At 49.3% G+C, this 27,418-nt stretch overlaps 2 protein-coding genes across 3 annotated transcripts in view; one reads left to right on the top strand and one right to left on the bottom strand.

The window, feature by feature from the left end:
* Nucleotides 1-2,232: 2,232 nt before the first annotated feature.
* On the top strand, nt 2,233-17,798 carry RCVRN (recoverin). 2 transcript variants are annotated; one of them, XM_032138900.2, is made up of 4 exons: nt 2,233-5,691; nt 6,469-6,948; nt 13,055-13,166; nt 15,928-16,367. In XM_032138900.2, exons 2-4 carry the CDS (start codon nt 6,568-6,570, stop codon nt 16,035-16,037), a joined length of 603 nt encoding a protein of 200 aa, XP_031994791.1. In that variant the 5' UTR covers nt 2,233-5,691; nt 6,469-6,567; the 3' UTR covers nt 16,038-16,367. The 2 variants fall into 2 exon arrangements, with proteins under 2 accessions (XP_031994791.1, XP_058287012.1); XM_058431029.1 differs by having other exon boundaries at nt 2,233-6,948; nt 15,928-17,798.
* Nucleotides 17,799-22,081: 4,283 nt separating this feature from the next.
* GLP2R (glucagon like peptide 2 receptor) overlaps nt 22,082-27,418 on the bottom strand; it is a 66,809-nt gene continuing 61,472 nt past the window's right edge. The window contains exons 12-13 of the mRNA XM_032138249.2: nt 26,208-26,249; nt 22,082-24,814 (exon numbers count right to left, since the gene is read on the bottom strand). Of these exons, the coding sequence (XP_031994140.1) occupies nt 24,479-24,814; nt 26,208-26,249 (378 nt within the window). The 3' untranslated portion in view covers nt 22,082-24,478. The remainder of the gene's footprint in view (nt 24,815-26,207; nt 26,250-27,418) is intronic.

Here is a 27,418-nt window from a genome sequence, read left to right as displayed (position 1 = left end):
GGCTGCCGGGACTCTGCTGGGTTGAATTTTGCAGGGGAGGACTCTTGTCTCCCCCTCAGGAGTATTTTTCTTGAGGCTTTCCTGGAGGTGAAGAAGCAATTCCCATTGCAGCAGGTTAGAGCAAGAATCAGAGGGCAAAAACCGATTCGCTTCTCGCCACCTTCTAAATGCTGGGGCGTGGCTGTCAGGAGGCCTTGCTGGAAGGTGTCTCTGGGGCTGGGGTGAGGTTGGGGTGATGGCCTTTGGAGATCGCGTGTGGTGTTCAGGACTGTTCCTTGGCGTTTGAGGGAAACTTTAGTGGGATTGCAGTGGAATGTAAGGTCAGGGCATGTGGGTGCTCTCTCGGGGTGGGGTGACTCGGAGACCTAGAGGGAAAGCCTGCTATGCAGGGGGAGGGCACAGGACTGGCCCTGCTCTGCAGCCTCCTTTGTCCTGTAACCTGAAGTTAAGTCACATCCCCTGTCAGGACCTCCGTGCACTCACCTGTCAAGTGGGGGCGCTTCCCTTCCAGCATCACCTGCAGCAGACGGGCTCTTGGGAGTCATGGGTTCCAGGCAGCTGTGTGAACCCAAGGACAGACATTCAAAGGGACGCCAGCTATCCTTGGTGACAGGGGCCCCAACTTAGCATCCCTTCCCTTCCGTTAGGAAGCAGATGACCGGAGGCAACCCCTTCACAGACACGAGCACATTGGCAAACCCTATGAGAGTGGAATTTTCTAACAAAATAAACTTGCTTGTTTGATCTGTTTTCTGTAACTTTTGCTAAATACTTTATACATTTTTCATGTTAAAGAGCCGTGTCTCCTGCCGGCACTCCTCACCCCGGTATGAATGTGTTTCCCCCACATTGTATATCCTTCCACCCTCTGGCTGCCTAGATCAGTAAATAAAATTGATGTAATATAATTTATAAGTAACACTGTTGAAACCCTGATCCCAGTGGAGGCTGTAACCCACCTGCCCCCGCACCGCCCCCCCGACCCCTGTTACCGCATTTGTGTGTATTAATGCTGAAGAATTAAATGTTTAAAGAGTTTAAATTTTGAAGGCGTTTGCTATATACAGTTGTCCTGCATTATTATAAAGAGTTTTCAGGAAGTTAAATCCCATCGCGTTTTTTTTCTTCTGCTCTGTGTGTATCCTTGAGATGCCTAGATTCATCCCATGTAAAATAAACTGTCCAGAGACACTGGGTCCCCCTAGGCGACCCTCTTTCCTGGAGGGCTGCCACATTCTTCATGTGACCTGTCTTGGCATCCCTCCTAGGTTCTCGAGATTGGTGGTGATTTCACCTCCGATGGCTTAGCGGGAGACAAAGGGCATCTGGACACTGGCGCCCAAATGGATGCTGTGCTCCTGGCCTCAGGCCCCTCCCCCGGTGACTTCCTGTCTCTGTGGGTTCCAGCCCTGTGCCTCCCTCCCGTCTCTGGAGCTCCTGGCTGTTTCTTTTCTCATCCATCCATCCGTTCATTTATATGTATGTATATATATAGAGAGAGAGAGAGAGAGAGAGAGAGTGAGTCTCGCTCTGTCGCCCAGGCTGGAGTGCAGTGGCACAGTCTCAGCTCACTGCAACCTCTGCCTCCCAGGTTCAAGTGATTCTCCTGCCTCAGCCTCCCAAGTAGCTGGGACTACAGGCATGCCCCACCTCGACCGGCTAATTTTTGTGTTTTTAGTAGAGACAGGGTTTCGCCACGTTGGCCACGCTGGTCTCGAACTTCTGACCTTAGGTGATCCGTCCACCTCGGCCTCCCAAAGTGTTGGGATTACAGGCGTGAGTCACCACGCCCGGTCCCATCCATTTATTCATTCAATAATTACTGAGCATCTGGTATATGCCAGACACTGCTCTAGGTCCTGGGAACACATCAGTGTGAGAAACAGATCCCTGCTCTCAGGGAGCTTACATTCTAGCAGACAAAAACAATAGACCTACTACATCCTGTGATGTGGGTGTGGACGGTGTTAAGTGTTGTGGAAAAGAAAACCAGGACGGTGAGGCTGGGTACGTTGCAGGATTCAATAGGGTCATTTGAGTGGCCTCATTGAGAAGGTGGTATTTGACCAAAGACAAGGAGACCTGGAAGGGACCCTGGAAGGTCACCGGAGGAGAATGTTCCAAGCAGAAGAGATGTCCACGTGTCTGAGGCCAGCCTGGCTGGAGTGGAGGGAGTGAGGAGGGAAGAGCAGATGAGGATGCTGGGCGACCCTCTTTCCTAGAGGGCTTCCACATTCTTCGAACGACCCATCTCAGCGTTCCCCTCAGGCTCTTGGGATTGGTGGTGACTTTACCTCTGATGACTTAGCAGAGAGACAAAGGGCATCCGCCCCGTTTCGTCCCTTCTTGGAGGTGCCAAAGGCCACCTGCGAGAAATGGTGGGATGAGGGCCAGTGCTGCCTGCTGCAGGCTTTTGGCTTTGACGGAGAGAAGTGGGCAGCCATCGTGCATGACCTGATTTCATGGCCATAGGGCTCACTGCGGGGCTTTAAGGGGACGAGCAGAAGAAGCAGGAAGAGCTGTTAAGGAGGCAGAGGTGACACTGCCTGCACAAGGCCGGTGCAGGGGAGGCGGGAAGAACGGTCCGGTTCTGGATGCACCTTGAAGGTAGAGTCAAGATGACTTCTTGATAGATTGGAGTGGGTTGGGACCAAAAGAGAAACACTGAGAATGACGCCAAGGACCTCAATCCAGGTCATCAAAAGGATGGATTGTCATTTTCTGCAGTGGGGACAGCTGTGGGAGGACGGTCCTTCCCCATTCTCTGTCTCCCCAGTCACCTTCTCCATACCCCCTTTTCCCTCTCAATGCAGACTTCTCTGCACGTGCTGGCTCCAGGCCAGAGGGCAGGAGGGTCATCTTGGCCTTCAGCTCATAGCAGGCAAGGTCGAGCAATGGGGAAGGGGTGGCGTCTGGGTCCCAGCTAACGGCCAAGATGGAGCTCCTGCTTGAGGGGACAGGGCCAGCTTCTGGGAAGCATCTTTCAGTCCAGCGAGGAGAGCGAGACCCAGACTGGGATCCTCTGCCTGGAGATGAAGCCTTCTCCTCTAGAGCAGTCTTTGGGTTTTGGGAGAGTTTATGGCCCCAGCTCAGACTTAACAAAACAAATCGACTCACAATACATCATCTCCAACAACTTGTTTGGCTAAGGAGCATAAGCTCTCCCTCTGATAGAAGATGTTTATGCAGGTTTTCAAACAAACCTCCAGGTCATGACCCCTCACTCTCAGCATCAACACAGCTGCCTGCGGTCCCCTGGGGCCCCTCCTGGGCACAGCAACCTGGAGAATGTGGACTGTACCAGGCTGCTTCCGACCTGGGTCTAGCTCCTTCCTCCTTGTGCCTGGAAAGGACAGCAAAGACTGGAGGGCTCTGGCTGCCTTCTGCCTCGCCCAGGGCCTCTTTCATTGACAGGGCAACCCCACCTCCTCACCTACTTGTCCTCTAGGCTCAGGCCTCCTGTGATGTAGACAAATGAAGCCTAAACGGAGAGCCTGGCAGACCTGGACTTTCCTTCCTCCTGGCATTGCCATTTAGCAACCATGTGACCCCAGGCTGGTGACATGCCTTTAGGAGGCCCCACGTCTCACTTGTAACACTGGCCTCACCTCATCTGCTGCAGGCTTGATGTGGACAGGGGTGCGATCCAGGAGGCACTTCCAGTCGCCTCCTTCTAGTGGCTCAGAGCGAGGGGCTGAGGACTCTGACCTCACTCTCCCTCCATCCCCAGGGGCTGCTTCAGGGCTGCAAGGAAGATCTGGAAGTGAATGCGATTCCAAGGTGTGGCTTGGGCTCTTTGGTTCGTTTGTTTGTTTTCAAGGCTAGTGACTGTCCTGTTTCTAACTGCTGTTGAGAATAAATGCATGCTACAGGATGGTGAAAGCCTAGGAGAGGAAGGACTCCTATTCACAAGGAATATTCTCACCGGGCGTGGTGGCTCACGCCTGTAATCCCAGCACTTCGGGAGGCCGAAGCAGGCAGATCACGAGGTCAGGAGATTGAGAACGGCCTGACTAACATGGTGAAATCCCATCTCTGCTAAAAATACAAAAATTAGCCCGGCATGGTGGTGAGCGCCTGTAATCTCAGCTACTTGGGAGGCTGAGGCAGGACAATTGCTTGAACCTGGGAGGCAGAGGTTGCAGTGAGCCGAGATCGCGCCATTGTACTCCAGCCTGGGCGCAGAATGAGGCTCTGTCTAAAAAAAAACTCACAAAGTGATGGAAAAAAATTAGAAAGTTCACACACACACCCCAACATGCAGGTTTCCTGAGAAATCTCTTAAACTGTAGTGGGCAGAGTGGCTGGGAGGGATGAGTCTGCCCCTCAGTGCCTGAACCTCTTGCTCCTTCCAGAGTGACGTGAGGTGGGCCTGGCAGGTGGCTTTCTCCCAGCAGCAGGGACCTACCTTCCGCTGCCACTAGCCTGCTAGTAAATAGGCTAAAATCCCCACTTTACACTTTGAGATGCAAGGCAGGCAGATCACCTGAGGTCAGGAGTTTATGAGACCAGCCTGACCAATATGGTGAAACCTCGACTCTACTAAAAATACAAAAAAAAGAATTAGCTGGGCATGGAGGCAGATACCTGTAGTCCCAGCTTCTCAGGGGACTCAGCCAGGAGAATTGCTTGAAACCAGGAGGCGGAGGTTGCAGTGAGCCAAGATTGTGCAAGTGTACTCCAGCCTGGGCGACAGAGGGAGACTCCGTCTGAAAAAAAACCACTTTACCTGCCTGGAGACTATGGAGTTTATTCTTCATCACTCTCACCCCAGGGCAAAAAGAGACAACTCTCCATCCACGGCGGCAGGGCTGGGATTCTGAGTGTGTCCTTACGAGCACTGCGCTCCGCTAAGGTAAGTGCATGCCCACCCTCCCTTCCCTCTGGGTGACAAGAATCCAGGTGTGCAGCGTCCTCACTAGGGTGCTTCCTCGTGCTTGATACTCCCCGCTGAGCTGCACGGACGCGAAGCCTGCCTTTGCACAGCTCCCTGCCTCTGACCACTCAGTTATTTACCCATTCACTCAGCAAACACATTTTCTTGCCTACTCACTCCAAGTCCACTGCAGACTGACACCCTGCAGCCTGCCATGGAGCCACAGATAGACTGTGTTTGGCCCACACCACGTTTTGTGATTTTTTTTGTTTTTGTTTTTGTTCTTGTTTTTTTGAGATGGAGTCTCACACTGTCGCCCAGGCTGGAGTGCAATGGTGCAGTCTCGGCTCACTGCAACCTCTGCCTCTCGGGTTCAAGCGATTCTCCTGCCTCAGCCTCCCGAGTAGCTGGGATTACAGTCACCTGCCACCACGCCCTGCTAATCTTTTGTATTTTTAGTAGAGACGGGGTTTCGCCATGTTGGCCAGGCTGGTCTTGAACTCCTGACCTCGTGATCTGCCCGTCTCAGTCTCCCAAAGTGCTGGGATTACAGAAGTGAGCCACCATGCCCGGCCACGTTTTTTAAAATTTTGAATTAATTTCCAAAGTTGAAAAGTGTGAAAATTGCATCGAAAATTCTGATTTTTGGATTTCTCTTGAATAATTAAAAAAAAAAAAAAAGAAATCTCACCATCCCATGTGACCACGTTCGCTGGCAGCCCCTTCCCTAGGTGACCCAGGCCTGGCTGCCCCCTGCTGGTCCCTTCAGGCAGTTCACCTTCACTCCCTGTGACTGACGGACAATAACAAAACGAGTAAGTGTTTAGCATTAGCCGTGTGCCAGGTTCTAAGTGTGTCACACATATTGACTCACGTCGGCCTCATAATGACAATGTGGTAGATGCTATGATGCCCATTTATTCGAGACAGACTTAATGGGGGCCCAAGCCTATCAGGTTCTGGCAATGGAAATGCATCTGGGAACAACAGACAAAATCCTATCCTTCACGGAGCTTTCATTCCAGTGAGGGGACATGGGGCATGCATGCACAGTGGGGGTTGTGCTATTATAGATAGACGGTCATTATAGGCCTGGCTGAGCAGGTGACATTTAAGCAGAGACGTGACTGTAGTGAAGGTTTAGAAGAGTGTCCCGGGTGGAAAGAGGTGAAGAAACACGCCTGGGGCCACACAGCTAGTGAAGTAGCCAAGCTGGGACTTGAACCCATGCTGGCCCCAGAGCCTGTGCTCCTAACCACTGCATTCTAGGGCTTGATGTGAGATGCCAGCCCCGCCCCGAGATGCTCAGAGTTAGTGAGGAAGAGAAACAGGGAACATGGCTGCCGTTAGAGGGCTGGGGCTGGGGGTGCGGGAGGCCCCTGCTCTGAGGGTTCCAACCTCCTGTCCCATTCTAGTATCGTCCCGGGAGGCTGAGATGAATTGCCTGCCTGCCCTGGGCTCTTTATTTTAATCTCAGTAGGGTTCTGGGAGCATCCCCCCACCTCCACAAAGCTCCTGGGCCCCCCCTCCTTTCAAGGATTGCGAAGAACTGGTCGCAAATCCTCCTAAGCCACCAGCATCTCCGTCTTCAGCTCACACCAGCCCCGAGCCCCAGCCTGAGGCCAGGGGACCACGCACGTCCCACCCACCCACCCAGCGACTCCCCAGCCGCTGCCCACTCTTCCTCACCCATGGGGAACAGCAAAAGTGGGGCCCTGTCCAAGGAGATCCTGGAGGAGCTGCAGCTGAACACCAAGTTCTCGGAGGAGGAGCTGTGCTCCTGGTACCAGTCCTTCCTGAAGGACTGCCCCACCGGCCGCATCACCCAGCAGCAGTTCCAGAGCATCTACGCCAAGTTCTTCCCCGACACCGACCCCAAGGCCTACGCCCAGCATGTGTTCCGCAGCTTCGATTCCAACCTCGACGGCACCCTGGACTTCAAGGAGTACGTCATCGCCCTGCACATGACCACGGCGGGCAAGACCAACCAGAAGCTGGAGTGGGCCTTCTCCCTCTACGACGTGGACGGTAACGGGACTATCAGCAAGAATGAAGTGCTGGAGATCGTCATGGTCAGTCTCCCCTCTCCCCTTCTGGCTGGGCGGTGCCGGGGTCACTCAGGGCTGGGGGCCCCCTGCTGCGGCTGCTGCAGAGGGAGTGGAGCTGTGGGTGGAGCGGAGGATTCAGGCCACTGGCTCTGAGAGCGTGGTGCTCCAAGATGCTGATATTGATAGACGGGTGGGCACTTGCCCACAGCTTCATTGTCTTCCTGGAGCAGAATCTGAGTGTTTCCTAATACAGCCATGTTATGCTTGGCTTCACGATGTTTGGGTCAACAATGCACCATATAGACCACTGTGGTCCCATAAGATTGTAATGGAGCTGAAAAATTCCTATTGCCTAGTGACGTCATAGCGCAGTTACTTTATTTTTCAAATGCATTTAGTGTAGCCTAAGTGCATCTGTAAAGTGTGCAGTAGTGTACGGTAATGTCCTAGTTCTTCATATTCACTCACTACTCACTCACTCACTCACCCAGAGCAACTCCCAATCCTGCGAGCTCCACTCATGGTAAGTGCCCTAGACAGGTCTACCATTTTGTATCTTGGTTTTTTATTTTTTATTTTTTATTTTTTTTGAGATGGAGTCTCACTCTGTAGCCCAGAGCTGGAGTGCCATAGCGCGATCTTGGCTCACTGCAACCTCTGCCTCTCGGGTTCAAGCGATTCTCCTGTCTCAGCCTCCTGAGCAGCTGGGATTACAGGTGTGCACCACCACGCCTGGCTAATTTTTGTATTTTTAGTAGAGACAGTGTTTCGCCATGTTGGCCAGGCTGGTCTCAAACTCCTAGCCTCAGGCGATCCGCCCGCCTCAGCCTCCCAAAGTGCTGGGATTTACAGGCGTGAACCACCGTGCCCGGCCCATTTTTTATCTTTATACTGTGTTTTCACTGCATGATTTCTATGTTTAGCTATGTTTAGATGCACAAATACTTACCATCATGTGACAACTGCCTGCAACACTCAGTCACATGCTGCACAGGTTTGTAGCCTAGGAGCAAAAGGCTCGACCATGGAGCCCAGGGGTGTAGTAGGCCCTACCATCTGGGTTTGTGCAAGGATGCTCTATGATGTTCCCACATGGAAATTGCCTGAAGATGTGTTTCTCGGAATGTATTCCTGTCTCTGAGCAACACGTGACTATATTTACATTTTTTTCTTTCTCTCCATCCTTTGTTTCTTCCTTCCTTTATTAAAATGTCCTTTGAAATTTTCAGCAGTACACATTCAAGTTGAATCACTGTTCATTCTAAACACACAATATGCTTCTTATATAAAGTAGAAAGAGGTCGAAGTTGGGGGCATGAACTCTGAGTTCTAATCCTCATGTTCTCCCCAGCGCAGGGCGGGTCGCTGCACCGCCCATGAGCCCCCGCTTCCCACGCGCGGCGTGGCTCCCAGCTCCTGACAGTTTCTCTGTGAGGTACACACACTTCCACATGGTTCCCAACACTCCTTCTCCCCCGTCCATACTGTCCTCACGTCAGATCCTTTGTTGTGAAAGTAATGGCAAAAACCACAATTACTTTTGCACCAACCTCGTAGGTGTCTTGAAAATGGTTTATCTGATATATAAGTAACTCATGAAATTTAGAAACCTAGGCAAAAGAGACTAAAAAATGCCTCTAATTCCAACATCCAGGGAAAACTTTTCTTAGTATATCGGTATATACCTTTTCAGTCTTTTATCTATATAATTTTAAATAATGTTAAAGCTATGACATATTCACATACGATTTTTCATCATACATTTTTCAGTTACTCTTTTATCATGAGTGCTTTCCATATCATTACATATTCTTCCAAAACACTTTTTTTTTTTCTTCAGAGTTTTGCTCTTGTCACCCAGGCTGGAGTGCAGTGGCGTGATCTCAGCTCACTGCAACCTCCATCTCCCAGGTTTGAGCAATTCTCCTGCCTCAGCCTCGTGAGTAGCTGGGATTACAGGCACCTGCCACCATGCCCAGCTAATTTTTGTATTTTAGTAGAGACAGGGGTTCACCATGTTGGCCAGGCTGGTCTCAAACTCCTGACCTCAGGTGATCTGCCCGCCTCAGCCTCCCAAAGTGCTGGGATTACAGGCATGAGCTTCCATACCCAACCTCTTCCAAAACACTTTTAATAGCTGCTTGGAATTCTGGCTTATGGAAATGTGGAAATTATTGGACATTCCTATGGTTTTGGACATTAGGTTGTTTCCATTTCTTTCCTATTATACCAGTTCTAATTTCCTTCATTTGATTTTTTTTATTCTTTTTCAGTCCCCTTGCCCCTGCCACTTACTTTATTCTTCTAATTCCATTCCTGTTAGTAGAGACTATTGTTCAGATGTTAATAACTTTGTGTGCATTTGCAATCATGCTTTCATCTGCATGATTACAAATGCACAAAAATCTTCCTCGGTTATTAGGAGAAATCATAAATAAAACAGCAGAGCATGCAGCTTGTGGTCCATGGGCTTGTCCTCAATGCTCAGCTCGGGCTTCCCATTCTGGCAGGCGTGTGTCTCCCTCATTGTTATCTTGGCACAGCCTGCAGAGAAAGTTCCCTCAGATTGGCTGTGGGGTCTCTGGGTGGCCTGGGACAGGGACTAAATCTTCAGAGCGGCATAAACAATGCAGGGCCCAGCAGAAGACTACAAATTGATACTCCTTAAAAAAAGGAGGAGGAAAGGGAGGGGGGGAAACGAGGGAGGGAGAGAGGGAAGGCAGGAGTCAGGAAGGAAAGAGGGGGAAGGAAGGAAGGGAGGGAGGAGAAGGAAAGGAGGAGAGAAAGGAAGAAAGAAGAAAGGAAAGGGAGGGAGGGAAAGGTCATCAATGGCTGGGGCTGTGCAAGGTGGCAGAAGGCTCTGCTATTCACCAGATTACAAGTTCATGGGCAGAGCACTGACTGAGGGAGTTAAAAGTGAAGGGTTCTAGTCCCAGCTCTGACTCCAACTAGCGGTGTTGCTGTGGGAAAAAACCATATAACCTTCCTGGGCCCAGGGTGAGGATTTGATTATTTTTGCAGCCTTTCCCGAGGCCCTGAAGGTCTGTCCCTCCGTGTTGGAAGTGGGGTGGGCAGGCAGTCACTCCCAGCTTCTAGTTGGCACACCTGCACATGGTGCCCAAGGCCCTGCACAGACAGATAGGAGTGTAGGAGCCACCTCCACTTGCGTCTAGCTCGGGGCTTTGAGTGCTGCCGGCGACGCTGCTGCCCTGGGCTGCTGGCTTTGGCCTCCTTGCTCCTTTATCCAGCACCAGGGGGCTGAAGGGAAACTTCTCAAAGCTGTCGACCTTCCCTCCAGGATAATTTCACAGCCATTATTGCCCCTGCCTGACCTGCTCACAAGTGTCTCCAGGGAGGCAGAAGGCTCTGGCCAGAGCCAGTAACCTCCCAACTCCCACCCAACATACCTGCCTGCCCTCAGCATCCAAGGACCTACCGCTTTGGGTGTCCCCTCTGGACTCAGCCAGCACTGATGTTCCTGAGCCACTGGAATCCTAGAAACTTGGAGCTGGAAGGGTGCAGGGAGCCCCCTTTGTCCCTTTCCCTGATCTCACAGGTCTGGTGGCACTTCATGCTTCCCCTACATTGCATACCCAACTACTTTATTAGAGGGGAGGGAGGTGAGAAGGATGGGATCCTTGAGCCCAAAGCTAAGCCTTTCGCTGAATCCATCCTTGAGCAGAAGGTTAAATGAGGGGCTTCCTATACCATGGAAGACCTTTGAAAAGTTCTTGTTGATGCCTCCCTCTCCCTCCCCCAGCCTTGGCCAATGCTCTCCAAGGCCTTCCAGTGATAAGGAGGTGAGTGGGCTATGGCACAACACGAGGATACCAATTCTAGAATCAAAATGCCTGGGTTCAAATCTCCACTCTTCTACTTCTAGGTGGGTGACTTCCAGCGAGTTAGTTGCCTCAGTTTCTTCATCCATAAAGTGGGACCAATAATACCTTCTTCATAAGGTTATTTTGAAGATTAGGCATAAAAAAATGTTTAGAAAAGTGACACCTAGGCCAGGCGTAGTGGCCCACGTCTGTAATCCCAGCACTTTGGGGCGCTAAGGTGAAAGGATTGCTTGAGCTCAGGAGTTTGAGACCAGCCTGGGCAACATAGTGAGACCCTGTCTCTACAAAAAATTCAAAAAAACTTACTGAGCATGGTGGTGTGCACCCGTGGTCCCAGCTACTCAGGAGGCTGAGGTGGGAGGATTGCTTGAGCCCAGCGTGTCGAGGCTGCAGTAAACCATGATTACACCACTGCTCTCCAGCCTGGGCGACAGAGCAAGACCCTGTCTCAAAAAAAAAAAAAAAAAAGAAAACAAAAGAAAACAAAAGGAAAGAAAAGGAGAAAAGAAGAGTGACACCTATTAAGTACTCAACAAATGTTAGCCATTATTGCCATAAGCCAGTCCTACTGAGCGACTGAGTTACAGTATGAACCCAGAGGAAGAGGTTTACTATTCTAAAACCTCTGGGCAGTAGGGTCTGAAGTAGTCATTCCCAAAGTCCAACCTCAGGACTGCCATAAGATTTTCTTCAGGAAGCTTTTTCCTTCTTATTTTCATTTTTTTAAATAAGTGAAATTAATATGTCTACATAGTCAGAAAATCACAGTACAGAAAGCTACAAAATAAGAAGCGAAAGGCTTCTTTGTCTCTTCCCTGAATTCCCTGTCCCTTATGAGGGCCTCAAAAATACAGATGCCCAGGTCCTACCCCCAGGAATTTTGATTCAGTAGATCAGATGCGGGCCTGTACATCTGTATTATAACTGCTGTCTGCTCCCGTGGGCTGGTCAGGCACTGAGAGAGGGACATCGTGATGAGGTGACCCAAAGTCCCTATGTGTCTTCCATAATGGTTGTACCATTTTACATTCCCAGCAACAGTGGACCAGGGTTCCCTTGTCACCACACCCTTGCCAATGCCTGTTATTTCTTGTCTTTTATATTACAGCCATTCTAACAGGCGTGAGGTGATCTCTCATTGTGGTATTGATTTATATTTCCCTGGTGATCAGTGATGTTTCTAGATACCTTCTGGCCACTTGCGCATCTTCTTTGGAGAAATGTCTGTTTGGGTCCTTTGCCCTTTTTTTTTTTTAGATTGAGTTTTGCTCTTGTCACCCAGGCTGGAGTGCAATGGCGTGATCTTGGCTCATTGCAACCTCCACCTCCCAGATTCAAGCGATTCTCCTGCCTCAGCCTCCCGAGTAGCTGGGACTACAGGCATGCACCACCACGCTTGGCTAATTTTGTATCTTTAGTAGAGACGGGGTCTCACCATGTTGGCAAGGCTGGTCTTGAACTCCTGACCTCAGGTGATCCACCCGCCTCGGCCTCCCAAAGTGCTGGGATTTACAGGCGTGAGCCACTGTGCCTGGCCTCCTTTGCCCATTTTTCAATTGTGTTATTTGTTCTTTTTCTATTGAGTTGTAGGAGTTCCTTATATATTAATATATAATGTATATATTATATATAGAGAGAGACAGGGTCTTGCTCTGTCACCTAGGCTGGAGTGCAGAGGTGCAAAAATGACTCACTGCAGCCTAGACCTCCTGGGCTCAAGCGATCCTCAGCCTCCCGAGTAGCTGGGACTACAGGCATGCCCACCACCTCCACTAATTAATTTTCTTTTGTAGAGATGGAGTCTCACTTTGTTGCCCAGGCTGGTCTCAAATTCCTGCCTTCAAGTGATCCTCCTGCCTCGTCCTTCCAAAGTGCTGGGATGACAGACAGGAGCCACCACACCTGGCCCCTTACATATTTTTGATATTAACCCCTTATAAGGTATATGGTTTGCGAATGTTTTCTCCCATTCCATAAGTTACCTTTTGATTTTGTTATTGTTTCCTCTGACGTGGAGAAGCTCTGTAGTGTGACGTCATCCTGCTTGTTCATTTTGGTTTATGTTGCCTGCGCTTTTGGTGTCATATCCAAAAAATTATCGTCAGGACCAATGACAAGAAGCTTTTCCCCTATGTTTTCCTCCAGCAGTTTGACGGTCTGAGGTCTTATGTTTAAGTCTTTAATCCATTTTGAGTAGATTTTTGTGTGCAGTGTAAGATGTGGATTTTCTGGGGTTGCCAGCCCCGTCAAGTTCCTCCTAGCGAGTTCTTTCTTTCTGTTTGGAACAGGCTATTTTCAAAATGATCACTCCCGAGGACATGAAGCTCCTTCCAGATGATGAAAACACGCCGGAAAAGCGAGCTGAGAAGATCTGGAAGTACTTCGGAAAGAATGATGATGGTGAATTCCTTTTCCTTCATTGCCTTTGATTTTTCAACCATGGGCTGTTTCCTGGAAACCCCAACAAGATTTATTCTTCTGAGTCACCGTGTCCAGGCAGGACGGGGGGCACCTCACTGTACATTTTCAGAGCTGTCTGAAGGGTCCGACAGGGGAATGGCCTTAAGGGTGAACAGGAGCCCAAACTGTTTTCTGTGTAATTAGAACAAGAGCAAACTTCAACTCACCCTAGTTTTGAATTAATATCAAGTCCTAAGTCAGTGGGATCTAAATTTCTACGGTTTTACTTTGGAAATTTGGTTTGGGTCCTCTGAGAAGCACCACAAGATAGGATTAGATTTAAATGAGATTTCAAGAGATTTATGGCAGGAAAGGCTGATGAAGGAAAACAGGCTGGGATTGAGAGGAGGCTGGGAAAGCTATCAGACTGCCGAGCAGATCTGACCCCTGGCAGGGAGAGAGGGAAAGAAAGGAAGGATAGGAAAGAAAGGAAGTTTAGGTAAGTAATGCCTGAGACTGCAGTGCATTCTGAGGAAGTGTTGACAGAGTCGACGGGGTGTCCTCAGTGCCCCTGTCAGTCTTGGTGCCCCTGCCCTGTCAGTCAGTGGCTGGAAGCAGCCCTCAGGAAGTGTGATCCTGCATTGTAGGCAGTGATGGGCTCCAGCCCTCGGCTGCTGGGGCTGTGTGTCTGTGATGCTCACAGCCAATACAAGAAGGGTATGGTAAAGGAGCTGGTATTAGTCTGGGGCTGCAAACACATATGGCTGGAGGGGCAGGAATGATGAAAACAAGTTATGTGGACAGTCATCTACAAGCAGTGGGGATTGGCAAACAGCAGAGGGTGCACCTCTGGTCTAATGGCTTCCAGCACATTCCCTGTGGGACTATGGAACCCATGGTTGAGACATCATCTGATTTTTTTTTTTAAGAGAAGCCAGCCGTGGAGATTTTTAAAATCCAATGTGTCTCAATTGATAAAACACAGCATGGCCCAAGCACATCCAAGGGTCCTGTATGAACCCCTTTGGTGACCTCTGGAGGCAGTCTTCTACCAAGGTTCAAGAAGAAAAACCTGAGCAGGATGCTAAATAACGGCAGAGAGAGATGACCCTGCTCCTCCTAATCTGCCAACAAATGATGAAATAAGAGAAGCACGAAGGTCATTGGGGTAGGAGGGACATAGGACACAGAATTTAAGGAGGCGCTCATTCTCAGGGGTCAACAATGCACTCACAGGACCTGAAAGTGAGCGCTTCCTTAAATTCACGCCTTGGTAGTTTACCCACCTTTCCCTCATCGTCCCTGATTGGCACCTCTCCTTTGAGCACTTTCTCCTCCTTGCACAGACACTGGCTGCCAAGATGCCTTCTTTTGGCACTTTGCCCCACTGGCTCCTTAACTGGCTTCGTGACCTTCCTCTGGGTCTGTTCATGTGTTGAGCCCTGTGTTCTGCTTTTTGCTCATCTGAAAACTGCCCTGGTGAACATCCCAGGAGGGGATAATGTCAGAAGCCCTGAGGCCGACGTGCTACTCCTGTTCGTGATGTGTTGTATGTGTTTCCACGTGGCCCATCTGGAGACAATGCCACAGGGCAGAGTCAGGCTTTGATGGTGGGAGTTTCAAACTCTCTGTGAGCTCTCTGTGCGGTGGCTGGGATGTTAAAACCCAAATTTTACCATCCAGACTTGTGCAGGAAGCCATCCTGGATCCTAACCCAGAAGGGATTAAAGGTATCCAAAAGGCCCAGAGCATAAGTCAGAAATCATATTCAGTTCAGCAAAGCTCTGTTGCGCACCGACTCTGTGCTAGGCACTGTGAACATACAACAGAAAGGAGCATCTGTCTCATGTTAGAGGTATTTCTGCGTGTGACTGCCTTCCCTGCCAGATCAACAGTTTCCCAGGGAGGGACTTCATCTCACTCTCTTCTATTGTACACCCCACCTCCGCTCCCTGCGGTGGCCTTGGCTCCGAGCACAGTGGCATCTGGGCTCAGGACCATGCATTTAACTGGACTGATCTGAATACAGTGAGCCACCTGATAAAAACACCGGAAAACCGGGTGTGGCTGCAACAAGGCTGTCTCTCAGTCCTGATCCCAAATAAGGAGGCAGATGAGACTGGGGGATGCAGGGATGGATGCATAGGAAGGGATTATGGTGGAGTTGTCAGCCAGGAATCATGGGGCTGCCTGTGTGCTGCAGGTGCCAAAGAGGCCTCTCTGCAGGCCACACTCCCCCTGGCATGATCTCATTGGGCCCTTCACTTCTCACTCCTGTTTCTGGAGGGATGTTGTGCCCTGCTTCTCAGCTGAGACTCTGGGCCTGACATCCAGATTGTTTTGCTATGCTCAGACCCCCAGAAGCTCCTCCTGAACTTGATCCTTGAAACTTGAGCTACTGTGGAAAATAGAATAACAATTAATAGTTATTAATTATTGAAGTATTTAATAACCAGCAAGGCAGGGGCACCGGCCAATCGGAAGAGGCACATAGCACAAGACTGGCATCTCGGGGGCCCCCCCAGTGCCAGTCATTCACTCTTTGCTGGTCCCCAGGGAGCTCCAAGGGTCATGGGAAAGGAGGTGTGTATCTGGACTGGGGTGGGGGAATATTGAACACTCAGGGCCACTGAGTATTCAATATTTTCATAATAGATACATTCGTACTGGGGACACTGGCTGGATGTCAGCCTCATCACAGCTCGCTTGGCTATCAATCCTGACTGTTTTATGTATGTATCTATTTTTTCCCAATGTACAGATAAACTTACGGAGAAAGAATTCATTGAGGGGACACTGGCCAATAAGGAAATTCTGCGACTGATCCAGTTTGAGCCTCAAAAAGTGAAGGAAAAGATAAAGAACGCCTGATGCCAACTGTTCAGCTGTCCTCCCTCCCTCCACCACTCACACGACACCCGTGAGCACCTGCACACACACACACATGCATACACACACGCACACGCACACATCCACCCCAGGGCCAAGAGAAAGGCCTGCACACAAGCCCACGGCACAGCTCCCTGCCAAACTGAAGCATCTGTAGTGACCCACTGGTTCCTTCTTCCTGGGTCTTCAGCATCCCTCCCATCATGCCCGGTCCCACCCCTCCCTCTGCCTACCAGCCCATGGCCCTGTGCTAATCCCAGGATTAGGCCATAGGAGTCCTAAGTGTCACCCCGCTGTAAGCTTCTTTGTGGAGTGCTGGGTAAGCAGTTTCCAATAAATGCAAGCTGAGCTGGGCACGTGGCTGCTGGTCATCCTTCAGCTGGAAAAGGAAATGATTTCTGTCAGTCACACCTCAAAGACAAGGCTGTGTTGCGATGGCAGCCCTAGGTTGGGCTGCTTCGGTGTGGAATGAGTCTAACACGGTCCTGCTCTCATGGTGCTCACAGTCCAGAGGGGACAATGAACCTGGAAGGAGCCATGACCAGTGGCCCAGGTTACCATGGAAACGTGCAGAGCACCAGGGGAGGACACAGTGGAAGGGGCTGACTTGTCAGGGGGGATCAGGGACCACATCCCTGATGAAGGGAGATTTAAATTCAGACCCACTGCACACGAGGTGGGGGTCGGGGTCGGGGTGGGGAAGTCTCAAACAGAAGGCGGCCAACACAGAGCCGCTGAGGCACGAACAACCATCTCAACTTCCAGGAGAAGGTCAGGGTGGCTGGAGGGTAGAAGGAGGAGGGAGAGCAAATTGTGAGCTGAACCTAAAAGGTAGGTGGGGGCTGGACCACGCAAAGCCCTCCCTGCAGCCCGTGGTAAGCACTTGGGGGCTCACCGTGGGGTCAGCGGTGCCACTGTGGAGTTGGAAGTAGGAGGGGTTTATGTTTGTAAGAGAAGTCACCAGCAGGCTAAAATAAGTCAGAGGGGAGCGACTGGGGGCTCCTGGGGGCAGGCAGCCTGATGAATAAGCTTTAGCAGCCACTCAGATGGCCTGGGCAAGGGGAAAGGCAATGGGATGGAGAGGACCAGACCCAGTGAGGACATATTTAGGAGGTAGCATCCACCTGGCTGGCTGAGGGGGCAGGAGGAGGGAGGGCAGGAATGGCAGCCAGGCCTGTAGCGTGAGCAGTGGGTGAATAGCAATGCCATTTATGGAGATGAGAAATACAGGGAGTCTTTGGGGTTTCAGGGAACAATGATGAGTTCAGCTTCAATATAGTAAGAGGTGAAGGCAGAGCCATAGATGGCCCTAAAGCCCCTTGTTTTAGAGACAAGGAAAAGGAGTCCCAATGACAGGAAGCAGCTTGTCCAGGGACAGCCAGCTGATGAGCAGAGGTCAGGCCAGGGCTACCCACCGGCCCCCCACTGCCTCCTCAAAGCTCCAGGGCCTGGGATACCCAGGAACTCCATCAGTGGATTCTCCAAGATCCCTGGATTTGTTGCTTTGAAGGCCCATTTATTCTCCAGCCTCAAGTTCCAAGATGAGGTCAGAAAAATGCATGGATGCCCTGGATTCTTGACTGACCTGTCTGCAACCTCTAGAGGCTCGGGAGTCTCCAGCTGCTGGTGTTGTGGTGATGCCTCCAGACCCCACTTTAGCCACAGAGATGACACAATCACCACTGCCAGACAGCACTCCTCTGTGTGGAGAGCAAACGTGAGAATAAACACTTATGAGCCATGTGCCATGCTAGACTCTGCCGTCATTATTTCATTGATGGAGACGTTATTATCTGCATAGTACAGATGAGGATACTGAGTGCAGGAAGTGTGAGTAGGAGTTGGTACTTAAACTGGAGTCCCTTTCGTTACACCAGACTTCTCTAATAGTTTTGACCTGGACGGCAGGATAGAGAACTCTAGGATTGCACAATGTCGGAGCTGGAAAGGGGAAGGAGGCTACAAGGCGTGAGTCCAGAGGTTCTGGGAGAAGAAGGATTATTACTAGAATCATCTGCCCAAGACATTCTCCCATGTAGACATAGTGGGTTATATAGAAGCCAATTCAGTGGGAGATAAAGGACCGTGTGGGTCCGGTCCAGAGTGTTCTAGGAATATAACCAAAGGGCTCAATGCTCTTTCCACCACACTCCATGAATGAATCTGGTTGCTTGGAGGATGAGGCTGGGGCTTTTCACTTCTCTCTGAGGTCAGGCTATCATTGTCACTTGAGTCTAAAAGGACAGACACTGCATAATCAGGTCCTTGCTGGTTTGTGGTTCAAGGAGAGACATAAGGGGCCACTGGAGCTTCTAGTGGCCAGCGGAGAGCCAAAGAGTGAAAACCTAATTAGCATCTCTTTTTTTACCTTAGGGTGGAAGGACCACTTGGGCTGGGATTCTGTACAGCTGTATGACACTTTGTGGAAAATAAAGCATGAAGTTCAACTTGGCCAAAGGGAAGAGGAGGTGGAGATAGTGATGAGCTATGCCATCAAGACTCTTCCAGATGCAAAAGGTAGATGACCTGGCACAAATTACTGTGGCACAAATAGAAATTGATTGGCTCTTATAGCCGAAATTCTAGGAGTAGGGCTAGCTTCAGGTATGGCTTAATCCAGGGGCTCCAACAATGTCCCAGAGTTCATTTCTCCCTCTCCTGGTTCTGCTTTCTGCTGTCACCACCATTCTCAGACAGGTTCTTCCCATGCTGGCAGGATGGTCACCAGCAGATCCAGGCTGCCTTCTTCATGGTTCCAATTTCAGCAGGAAAGAGCAAATGCTTTCTCTTAAGAGTCCCAGCCAAAGTATCAGGATTGCTTCTCACTGTCTCTGGTTAGTTATATGCCCAGCTTGACTCAATATCTGATGCCAGAAGGATGTACTGTTTGCTTGGCCAGCAGATTTTTATGCCCATCCTTGAACTGAGGACAGAGTCAGGACAACTCAAGTTCCATGGACTGACAGTAGGAGATGAGTGGTTTTTCCAAGAGGAAAATTGGGGTACTATAAGAAGGGCAGATTCTAAACATAGATGTCTACTATAGAGACCTTGGGGAAGTGATTTCCCGTCTCTAGATCCCTGACTCCTCAAGTACATGTAAATTCAAGGGCAGAAATGGGTCTCATTAAGAGCAATAATCCAAACTGCCCCAGCTTCTGTTGCCACCTGCCCACATAAGATCCCAGGCCCTTGTGCAGTGCCTCTTGGGCATTTTTAGCATCTCCAGGAGGTGTCCCACACAGATTCACCAATAGATCCCTTAGTGCCAGGTGCCATTGCTGCCCCCAAGTACTATGTTCCTAATCACAGGCGAGGCCACAGTGCTCCTAATGTGCCCAAGCTGTGTGCTGATCTGATCTGCTGAGGAGCCTTCTAGGTTAGAGTCTATCAGAACAGCCCCATGGGGAGTAGCATGTATCATGGAAACAGCTTTTGTCATTGCCTCCCGGAAACAGCTCTCCTAGCTTTTGTCTGAAGCTTCTCTTCTCTCACCAGGCTCAGACTCTGACCATGGAGCCAAGTGGGGTCAGCCACCATACTGCTGTCCACTTCTCTCCCATTTCTGCCCCTTCATGGTTATATAAACTCATCAGACAAGCCCAGATCTATGTCTGTGTCTCAGGCTCTTAGGCTCCAGCTGGGATGACCACTCCTTAAAAAATAAAACTGGGCCAGCCACACCTACATTGCCTATCACTTAAGAGTTGTGAGAATCAGTTGAGTCTGTGCTTGTGGAAGAATTTCTGAGCTCTAAATGCCACATGGGAGAAAGACTCAGTTTATTTGGACTTCAGCAAGGTATTGTCAGTTTCCAGAGGAGGTTTCACCTCCTTCCCCTCTGCCTCAGTTCCAATGTTCTCAACCTTGGTCCCATATTAAAGTCACGCAGGTGGCATTGATGCCAAAGCACGGGCAACAAAAGAAAAACAAATAGATACATTGGACTTCATAAAAATTTAAAACTTTTCTACATAAAAGGGCACTATCAAGAGAACAAAAAGACAATCTACAGAATGAGAGAAAATATTTGCAAATAATATATCTGATAAGGTATCCATATCCAGAATGCATAAAGAATTCCTGCAACTCAACAACAAAAAACAAACAATCCAATTGAAAAATGGGCCAAGAATTCAATAGACATTTTTCAAAAGAAGACTCACAAAGGACTAATCAGCAAGCACATAAAAAGATGCTCGACATCATTAGTCATTCTGGAAACGCAAATCAAAACCACAATGAGATACCATCTCACAGCCATTAGGAATGGTTATCATAAAAAAAATGGAAAATAAATGTTGGCAAAGGCCATGGAGCATTTGGAATCCTCATACGTTGCTGGTGGGAATATAAAATGACACAGCTGTTGGGGAAAATATAGAATCACCATATGATTCAGCAGTTCCACTTGCAGGTATACTCAAATTTTAAAAGCAGAAACTAGATGTTTATACAACCCTACCAATAGCAGCATTATTCACAATAGCCAAAACATGGAGACAAGCCAAGTGTCCATCAATGGATGAACAGATAAACAAAATATGGTATGCATGGAATATTATTCAGCATTTAAAAAAAGGAATTTCTGACACACACTACAAGGTGGATGATCCTTGAGGGCACTATGGGAGTGAAATAAGCTGATCACGAAGGGATACATACTATACAGTTCCATTTATATCCGATGTATCTAGAATAAGCAAATTCACAGAGACAGAAAGTAGAAGTTGCCAGGGGCTTGGGGAGAGAAGAATGGGAGGCTATTGTTTAATGGATATAGAGTTTCAGTTCGGGAAGATGAAAATGTCCTGGAGATGGATGGTGGTGACAGTGACGGCTGCACAACAGTAAGAATGTACTTCATGCCACTGAACCGTACACTTAATAATGGCTGGCTGGGCGCAGTGGCTCATGCCTGTAATCCCAGCACTTTGGGATGCTGAGGCAGGTGGATCATCTGAGGTCAGGAGTTCGAGACCAGCCTGACCAATATAGTGAAACCCCGTCTCTGCTAAAAACACAAAAATTAGCCGGGAGTGGTGGTGTGTGCCTATATTCCCAGCTACTCAGGAGGCTGAGACAGAAGAATTGCCTGAACCTGGGAGGTGGAGGTTGCAGTGAGCTGAGATCTCACCACTGCACTCCAGCCTGGTGACAGCCAGACTGTCTCAAAAAACAAAAAGAAAAAAAATGACTACAATGGTTAATTTTATGTTATATATATTTTGCCACAATTTTTAAAAGATCACTCAGGAACTTATAAAAATCCCAATACCCAGGCCTAGTTAGACCACCATTTCTATCAGAATCTCTGGCGTCAGACCCTGTCATTGGCCTTTTTAAAAAGCTTCCCAGGGGGCCGGGCGCGGTGGCTCACGCTTGCAATCCCAGCACTTTGGGAGGCCGAGGCAGGTGATCACCTGAGGTCAGGAGTTCAAGACCAGCCCGGCCAACATGGTGAAACCCCATCTCTACTAAAAATACAAAAAAATTAGCCAGGCGTGGTGGCTCATGCCTGTAGTCCCAGCTACTCGGGAGGCTGAGGTATGAGAATTGCTTGAACCCGGGAGGTGGAGGTTGCAGTGAGCTGAGATCACGCCACTGCACTCCAGCCTGGGAAACAGAGTGAGACTGGGTCTCAAATAAATAAATAAATAAAAATAAAAATAAATAAAAAGCTTCCCAAGGGATTGTAATACCAGGATTGAGAACCACTAGACTAGATCTTCAAAGCAACAGGCACGCTGAGTGACCAATGGGGTGGTCTATAAAAGGGGAGACACTCTCCTTCCATTCTTTTGACCTCTGACCTCTGCTTCTGGTCCCAGCCCCTCTGCCCACTCCTCTGGTCCCTAAGACCAAATTTAAGGTACTGGAGCACCCAGGTCCCTGGCTAAACACCACAGCCCTTTTCCTTACTTCTGGCCAGGAGTAGTGCATCGCATTCTTCACGGGTGGGAGAGCCGCATTCTTTGGCTCCAGTGAGAAACAAATGTAAAAGAATCAACAAAATGCAAATCAAATTAAATAAACTTGTTTTAATCATTAGCAGAACAAGAGCAAGCAGTACGTGTTGATCACCCCATCTGTGGAGTGAGGGGTGGAGTGAGTATTTATAAATGCTTTGAAAAAAAGTTTCTCCTCTTAGTGGTAAGGTCCTGGATCACTTACTCCCAGCAGCATCCAAAGCTCCCAAGAGCCATTTATGTGCCGTCTCATTCCAGGAATGTGTGTGGAGCACCTGGTCTGAACTGGCACTGTGCTGGGTACTTGCTGGGAATACGAGATGACCCCAGCTTTCTAGGAGCTAATTGGCTGATGAGTCAAGGCAGGGACATTTGCAGAAAGGAGAAAAATAGAAAGAGATAGATTTTCATGAATGAGCTGTGGATAATCTGGACACCAAAAAATAAACCTTTGCTTCATTACCTGCCTGATGCCTTTGCCTCCATCCCCATCCTAAAACCAGGGCTGGACTATGGGGTGACACAAGTGGGGATCCCACTTCAAGTGCAAAATTTAAGGGGACCCCAAAAGTCCCCATAGTCAATATAAATAATATTTTAATGCAATTGTTTAAAAATAAAAATTCACATTAAAAGTCCCTGATAGACAACATTTGAAAGTCAGGACCAGAGCCTGCACTCGCAAGAGGTGGCCTCTCCTGGCTCACCCTTATCCTGCCCCTGGTTCCAGTCAAATTCCATTTCTATAAACGGCTCATGGGCTGTAGTTGGTTAATTTGTTTTTTTAGAATACTGCATTAAAATACAATTTATTTTGATCATTTACTTTGAGTTTTTTAGAGATGAGTGCCTTGATTAGTTCACCCTAGTCCCAGCCCTGTGACAAAGTATCCTTGAAAACAGAGTTGCCAGTAAAAGACAAGACGCATGATGAAATTCCAATCTCAGATAAAATATGCCCATGGGATATACTTATACAAGAAGATTATTTGTCTGAAATTCAAATTTAATTGAGTATCATGTTTCTGTTTGCTAAATACGGCAGCCCTGCTTGAGGAGTATCATACTGACTCCCCCAAAGATAAGGTGGTATTCAGTCCCGTAGCAACATACCCCACCCAGACACACATGCATTTTACATACCATGAAAACGACACTCCTGTGCGTTAACACACTGTTTCCAAAGGATGTCCCTCCCTTGATCTTCCTACAGCCTCTTGCCTTATACTTTCAGTCACTGAGCCTGACCTCAACTGCCTGGGCCCTCCTCAGCCTCCGTGGGTCACAGTAGGCAGGAAAGATCCACAGGCTGGTTGATGTGAAGTCTTGGATCTCTCAGTGCCACCCTGGGCATGTCCAGATCCAGCCAGAGTCTATCGCTTTACCTGGGCCCTCCTGCTTTCAGTATTTATTCCCACTGGGCAAATAAAATTCTGATCAGCCGGGACTCTGGCCATGGAGAGTTATAGGTCAACCTCCTGGGACAACAGGTGTGACTATCAATGCATCAATGGCAAATCAAAAATGGCGGGGGCATTCCTTGCCCCAGGAGAGTGGTAGTGTAAATCTAGCTGGTAGAAGCCAACCTCAGAAAGGTAGATAGAGCCAGAAAGGAGAGGAACGGACCAAAGACGACATTCAGAGGGTCCCCAGGCGCTAGGGCCAGTCCTCAAAGGGAGGATCAAGCAGAACTCCTGCTGCGCAGGGACAGAGAATTGAGGCAAAGAGAGAGAGAGGCAAGACTCGATAAGAGAGGAAGAGCAGAGAGGAGTGGCACTCTGGTGGATGATACGGGGTTACACACTGTCCAAGGAGAGCAGGCACACCCCAGCTGACCTCGGAGAGCAGAACGTCTCTTGCAGCATCCTGCCATGGCCACATAGTGGGGCTTCTAACTCCCTCTCACCCTGCCCAGTGTTCTCCAGGGGTGGGCTTGCAGCAGGATTACCTGGGATGCTTATTAAACAGCTCCAATTCCTGGCCATTGTCCCAGATTCACTGTGTTAGAAGCTTAGCCACAAGTCTAGGATTCTGCAATTTAAAAGCTTCCTAGGAGGTTCTTGTGCACCCTAAACCCAAACTCAGATGGAAAGCATGCACCCCGAGGGGTAAAGGAAGAGATACTGGCTGGCTTCTATGTAACAGGAAACCTCTCTTCATGGTGGGGCTTCATTTGCTTGAATTTAGAGCCAGGCCCTAGGGTCTGGTGGGCGTTCTGAAAAACACACTGGTGGGGGTTATTAGGATGAGAAGAGCAGGCAGAAGCTGTGAGCATGACACACAGCCTTTTTCATACAGAGCTTGAAGAACCTTGTGATAGCCTTCATATCAAAGTGGCATGGTGAATGGAACGAGAATGATTCCGTGCCCAGCAATGTGTGTCCTGCTTTGCTTCCTCTTCCTGGGCCCCCTCGAGAGTCCCTGGCAGCAGAGCCAGGGTGGTGGAACTCCACCCTAGATCTCACTCTCTTCCAGAATCTCCTCCATGGTGTTGGCCATGGTGACATCCCCCTCACTGCACTCGGACAGGCTGCTGCCCCGGGGCCAGCGTGCATGGTCCTGTTGGGGCTGGGCGCCCAGCTCCCCCAGACCTCGCATGGCTAGGTGTAGGAGCCGCCCACTGTTAAGCGAGGGCTGCAGCTTCCGAAGCTTCTCAGCGCCATCTCCTTCCGAGAGCTTCTTGGGACATTTTCCCAGGAACCGGAAGTTCTTCCCCAGGACACAGGCTCTGCAGCCTGAGTGGCGGGCTAGCAAGAAGCGGACCCAGTATTTCCGCAGCTCAGCCTTCACCTGCCGGGTGAGACAAGTGAGAGGTTACTGTCTTGGAGTCATTTAGCCATGTGTCCATTCAGCAAATATTAATTGAGTAGCTACTCTGTGCCACCCTTGGGAAATTTACCTTTTAACTGGGGGAGACAAGGAGAAAGAAAGATAGATAAACATGTCTGGTGGTAATGACACTGTGAGAGTATTAAGCAGGACAATGTGGTAAAGAAACAAAAACTTAAGATAGGGTGTTCAGGAAAGGACTCTGCCAGGGTGGCATGTGAGCTGAAACCTGCCTGATGGGTGAGGAGCCCCCTGCATGAAGATACAGAAGAAGCAGCAGTGAGCAAAACAGAAGATGGTTTTGCTGTCACGAAGCTTACATAGAATGTAAGCTATGTACATTCTATGTAAGTGGAAATACATAGTGGGAGGAGACAGAAATAAATATTTACACTTGTAGTAGGGCGAGAGGAGGTTGAAAAGGGGTTGGAAACTCTACCAACTCCTAAAGACAGGAGAAAACACCTGTTCTGGCCTCTGCCCCTCCCACTATCAGAACTTTTCCCAGGGAAGCAGAGATCTGGTTGGGCTATGCAATAATACGAATAACTAAAAGTAATAATAAGCCAGGCTCCATGGCTCATGCCTGTAATCCCAGCACTCTGGGAGGTTGAAGCAGATGGATCACTTGAGGTCAGGAGTTTGAGACCAGCCTGGCCAACATGGTGAAACCCCATCTCTACTAAAAATATAAAAATTAGCTGAGCGTGGTGGTGGGCACCTGTAATCCCAGCTACTCAGGAGACTGAGGCATGAGAATCGCTTGAATCTGGGAGGCAGAGGTTGCAGTGAGCTGGTATCATGTCGCTGCATTCCAGCCTGGGCAACAGAGTGAGACTCTGTCTCAAAAAAATAAAAATAGTTTTTTTAAAAAAGTAATCATAGTTCCCAGGTGTTGAGCATTTGCTATGTGCTCAGCATACCCAGGGGCAAGACTACAAAGCAGGGATGATTGTCGCTCCCATGTTACTGATGAGGAAAGTGAGGCTAAACAAAGTGCAGCGACCCAGCTAACTCACAGAGCTCCTGAGGGTGAACCAAGGCGTGAATCCAGATTTTTGAACTCTGAGGTTCAAGCTTGTTTCCTCTGTCACACTTGAATACTCCTTGCATCTCCAGCAGGGCCAGTGCTGGCTTCTGAACTCCTTTATACCCATCCCGACACCTTTTTTCCTTTTGTCTAAGCTGCCTCCTGCTCTCAGTACCGGAAGTTCACAATACGAATTTGTCCCCACACATGCTGGTCACTGCACATTCCCCCATAGCATCATCCCATCCACAGAAACCTCCAGAGGTAGGTAGGTTTGCAGCCCCAGCCTCACATGAAACCAGGATGGCAACGTGGAAATCATACCTCTCCGTTGGCAAAACCATACTGCAAGGCCACCAGGAACCCCTGAAACAAAAGGACATGGCATAAAATCTGACTCCGGAGATGTGTCTGAGAGTTACTGGCAACATCCAAAGCCCTGCACAGGTCATAGGAGTCCCCAGAAAAGGCGTGCAACTGCATTGTTTACACTAACTAGAATTAGTCATACTGGTTATGTTAACTTGGATTTCCACGGCATCTGTTCTTACTTTGACATCCAGCGCCCTGCCCACCGCAACCACATATCAGCCTAGGTGTTTGCTTAGGGGTTCACAGGTGCACATGGGTCAATGATGATTAAACTCCCAAGACCTCGTGTCATTCATTCAATTATATAAATACTGGGCAAGGTCACTGTTGCATCTCTACTTGGTAATAGTGGGTACTGGCTAATGTTGGTTTATTTGTTTGTTTGAGATGGAGTTTCACTCTTGTCGCCAGGCTGGAGTGCAGTGGCATGATCTCGGCTCACTGCAACCTCCGCCTCCCGAGTTCAAGCAAATTTCCTGCCTCAGCCTCCCGAGTAGCTGGGATTACAGGTGCGTGCCACCACGCCTGACTGATTTTTTGTATCTTTAGTAGAGACGGGGTTTCACCATGTTGGGCAGGCTGGTCTCAAACTCCTGACCTCAGGTGACCTGCCTGCCTTGGCTCCCAAAGTGCAGGGATTACAGGCATGAGCCACTGCGCCTGGCCTTTTTTTTTTTTTTTTTTTGCCCGACTTGCATCCTTTCCTTTTGGCCCCTGGCCCTCCCTACTCTCTGAGCTTCTGGCAGGACTGTCAGTCATGTGGTTCCCATGTTCCAGGATGACCATGGCCACAATACTCAGCCCAAAATGGGCTGGAATCTAAGGTGCTCCAGTTAATGCTTGTTTCCATTGTCTTTCTCAGGTTCCCACATATCCTGATTTGTCAGATAGTCACTGTGATCACCTACATGTCCTGGCTGTCCCTAACTGATGTAAGGGTCTGTGGAATTTGGGCAGCGTGTCTGATATATTGGAGCTGGATGTGTGTGCAGGGCCCAAGTACTTGCATGTTTATAGAAAATGCCAGAACTCACAAGGAAAGGATGCATTTCCAACTAAAGACTGAAGGTCCTAATGGCAGGCTGACTCCTCTTATATGTCTTGATGATAATGAAATGTGGCACTGGGGAAGGCTTTTCTGCTCTTCCTTATGTAAGCCTTGT

Source organism: Hylobates moloch, unplaced genomic scaffold, assembly GCF_009828535.3.
Source record: "Hylobates moloch isolate HMO894 unplaced genomic scaffold, HMol_V3 SCAFFOLD_19, whole genome shotgun sequence".
Classification (NCBI taxonomy): Eukaryota; Metazoa; Chordata; class Mammalia; order Primates; family Hylobatidae; genus Hylobates; species Hylobates moloch.
Note: the sequence above shows the minus strand (reverse complement) of the source record. Positions and strands in the feature narration are given on the sequence as shown.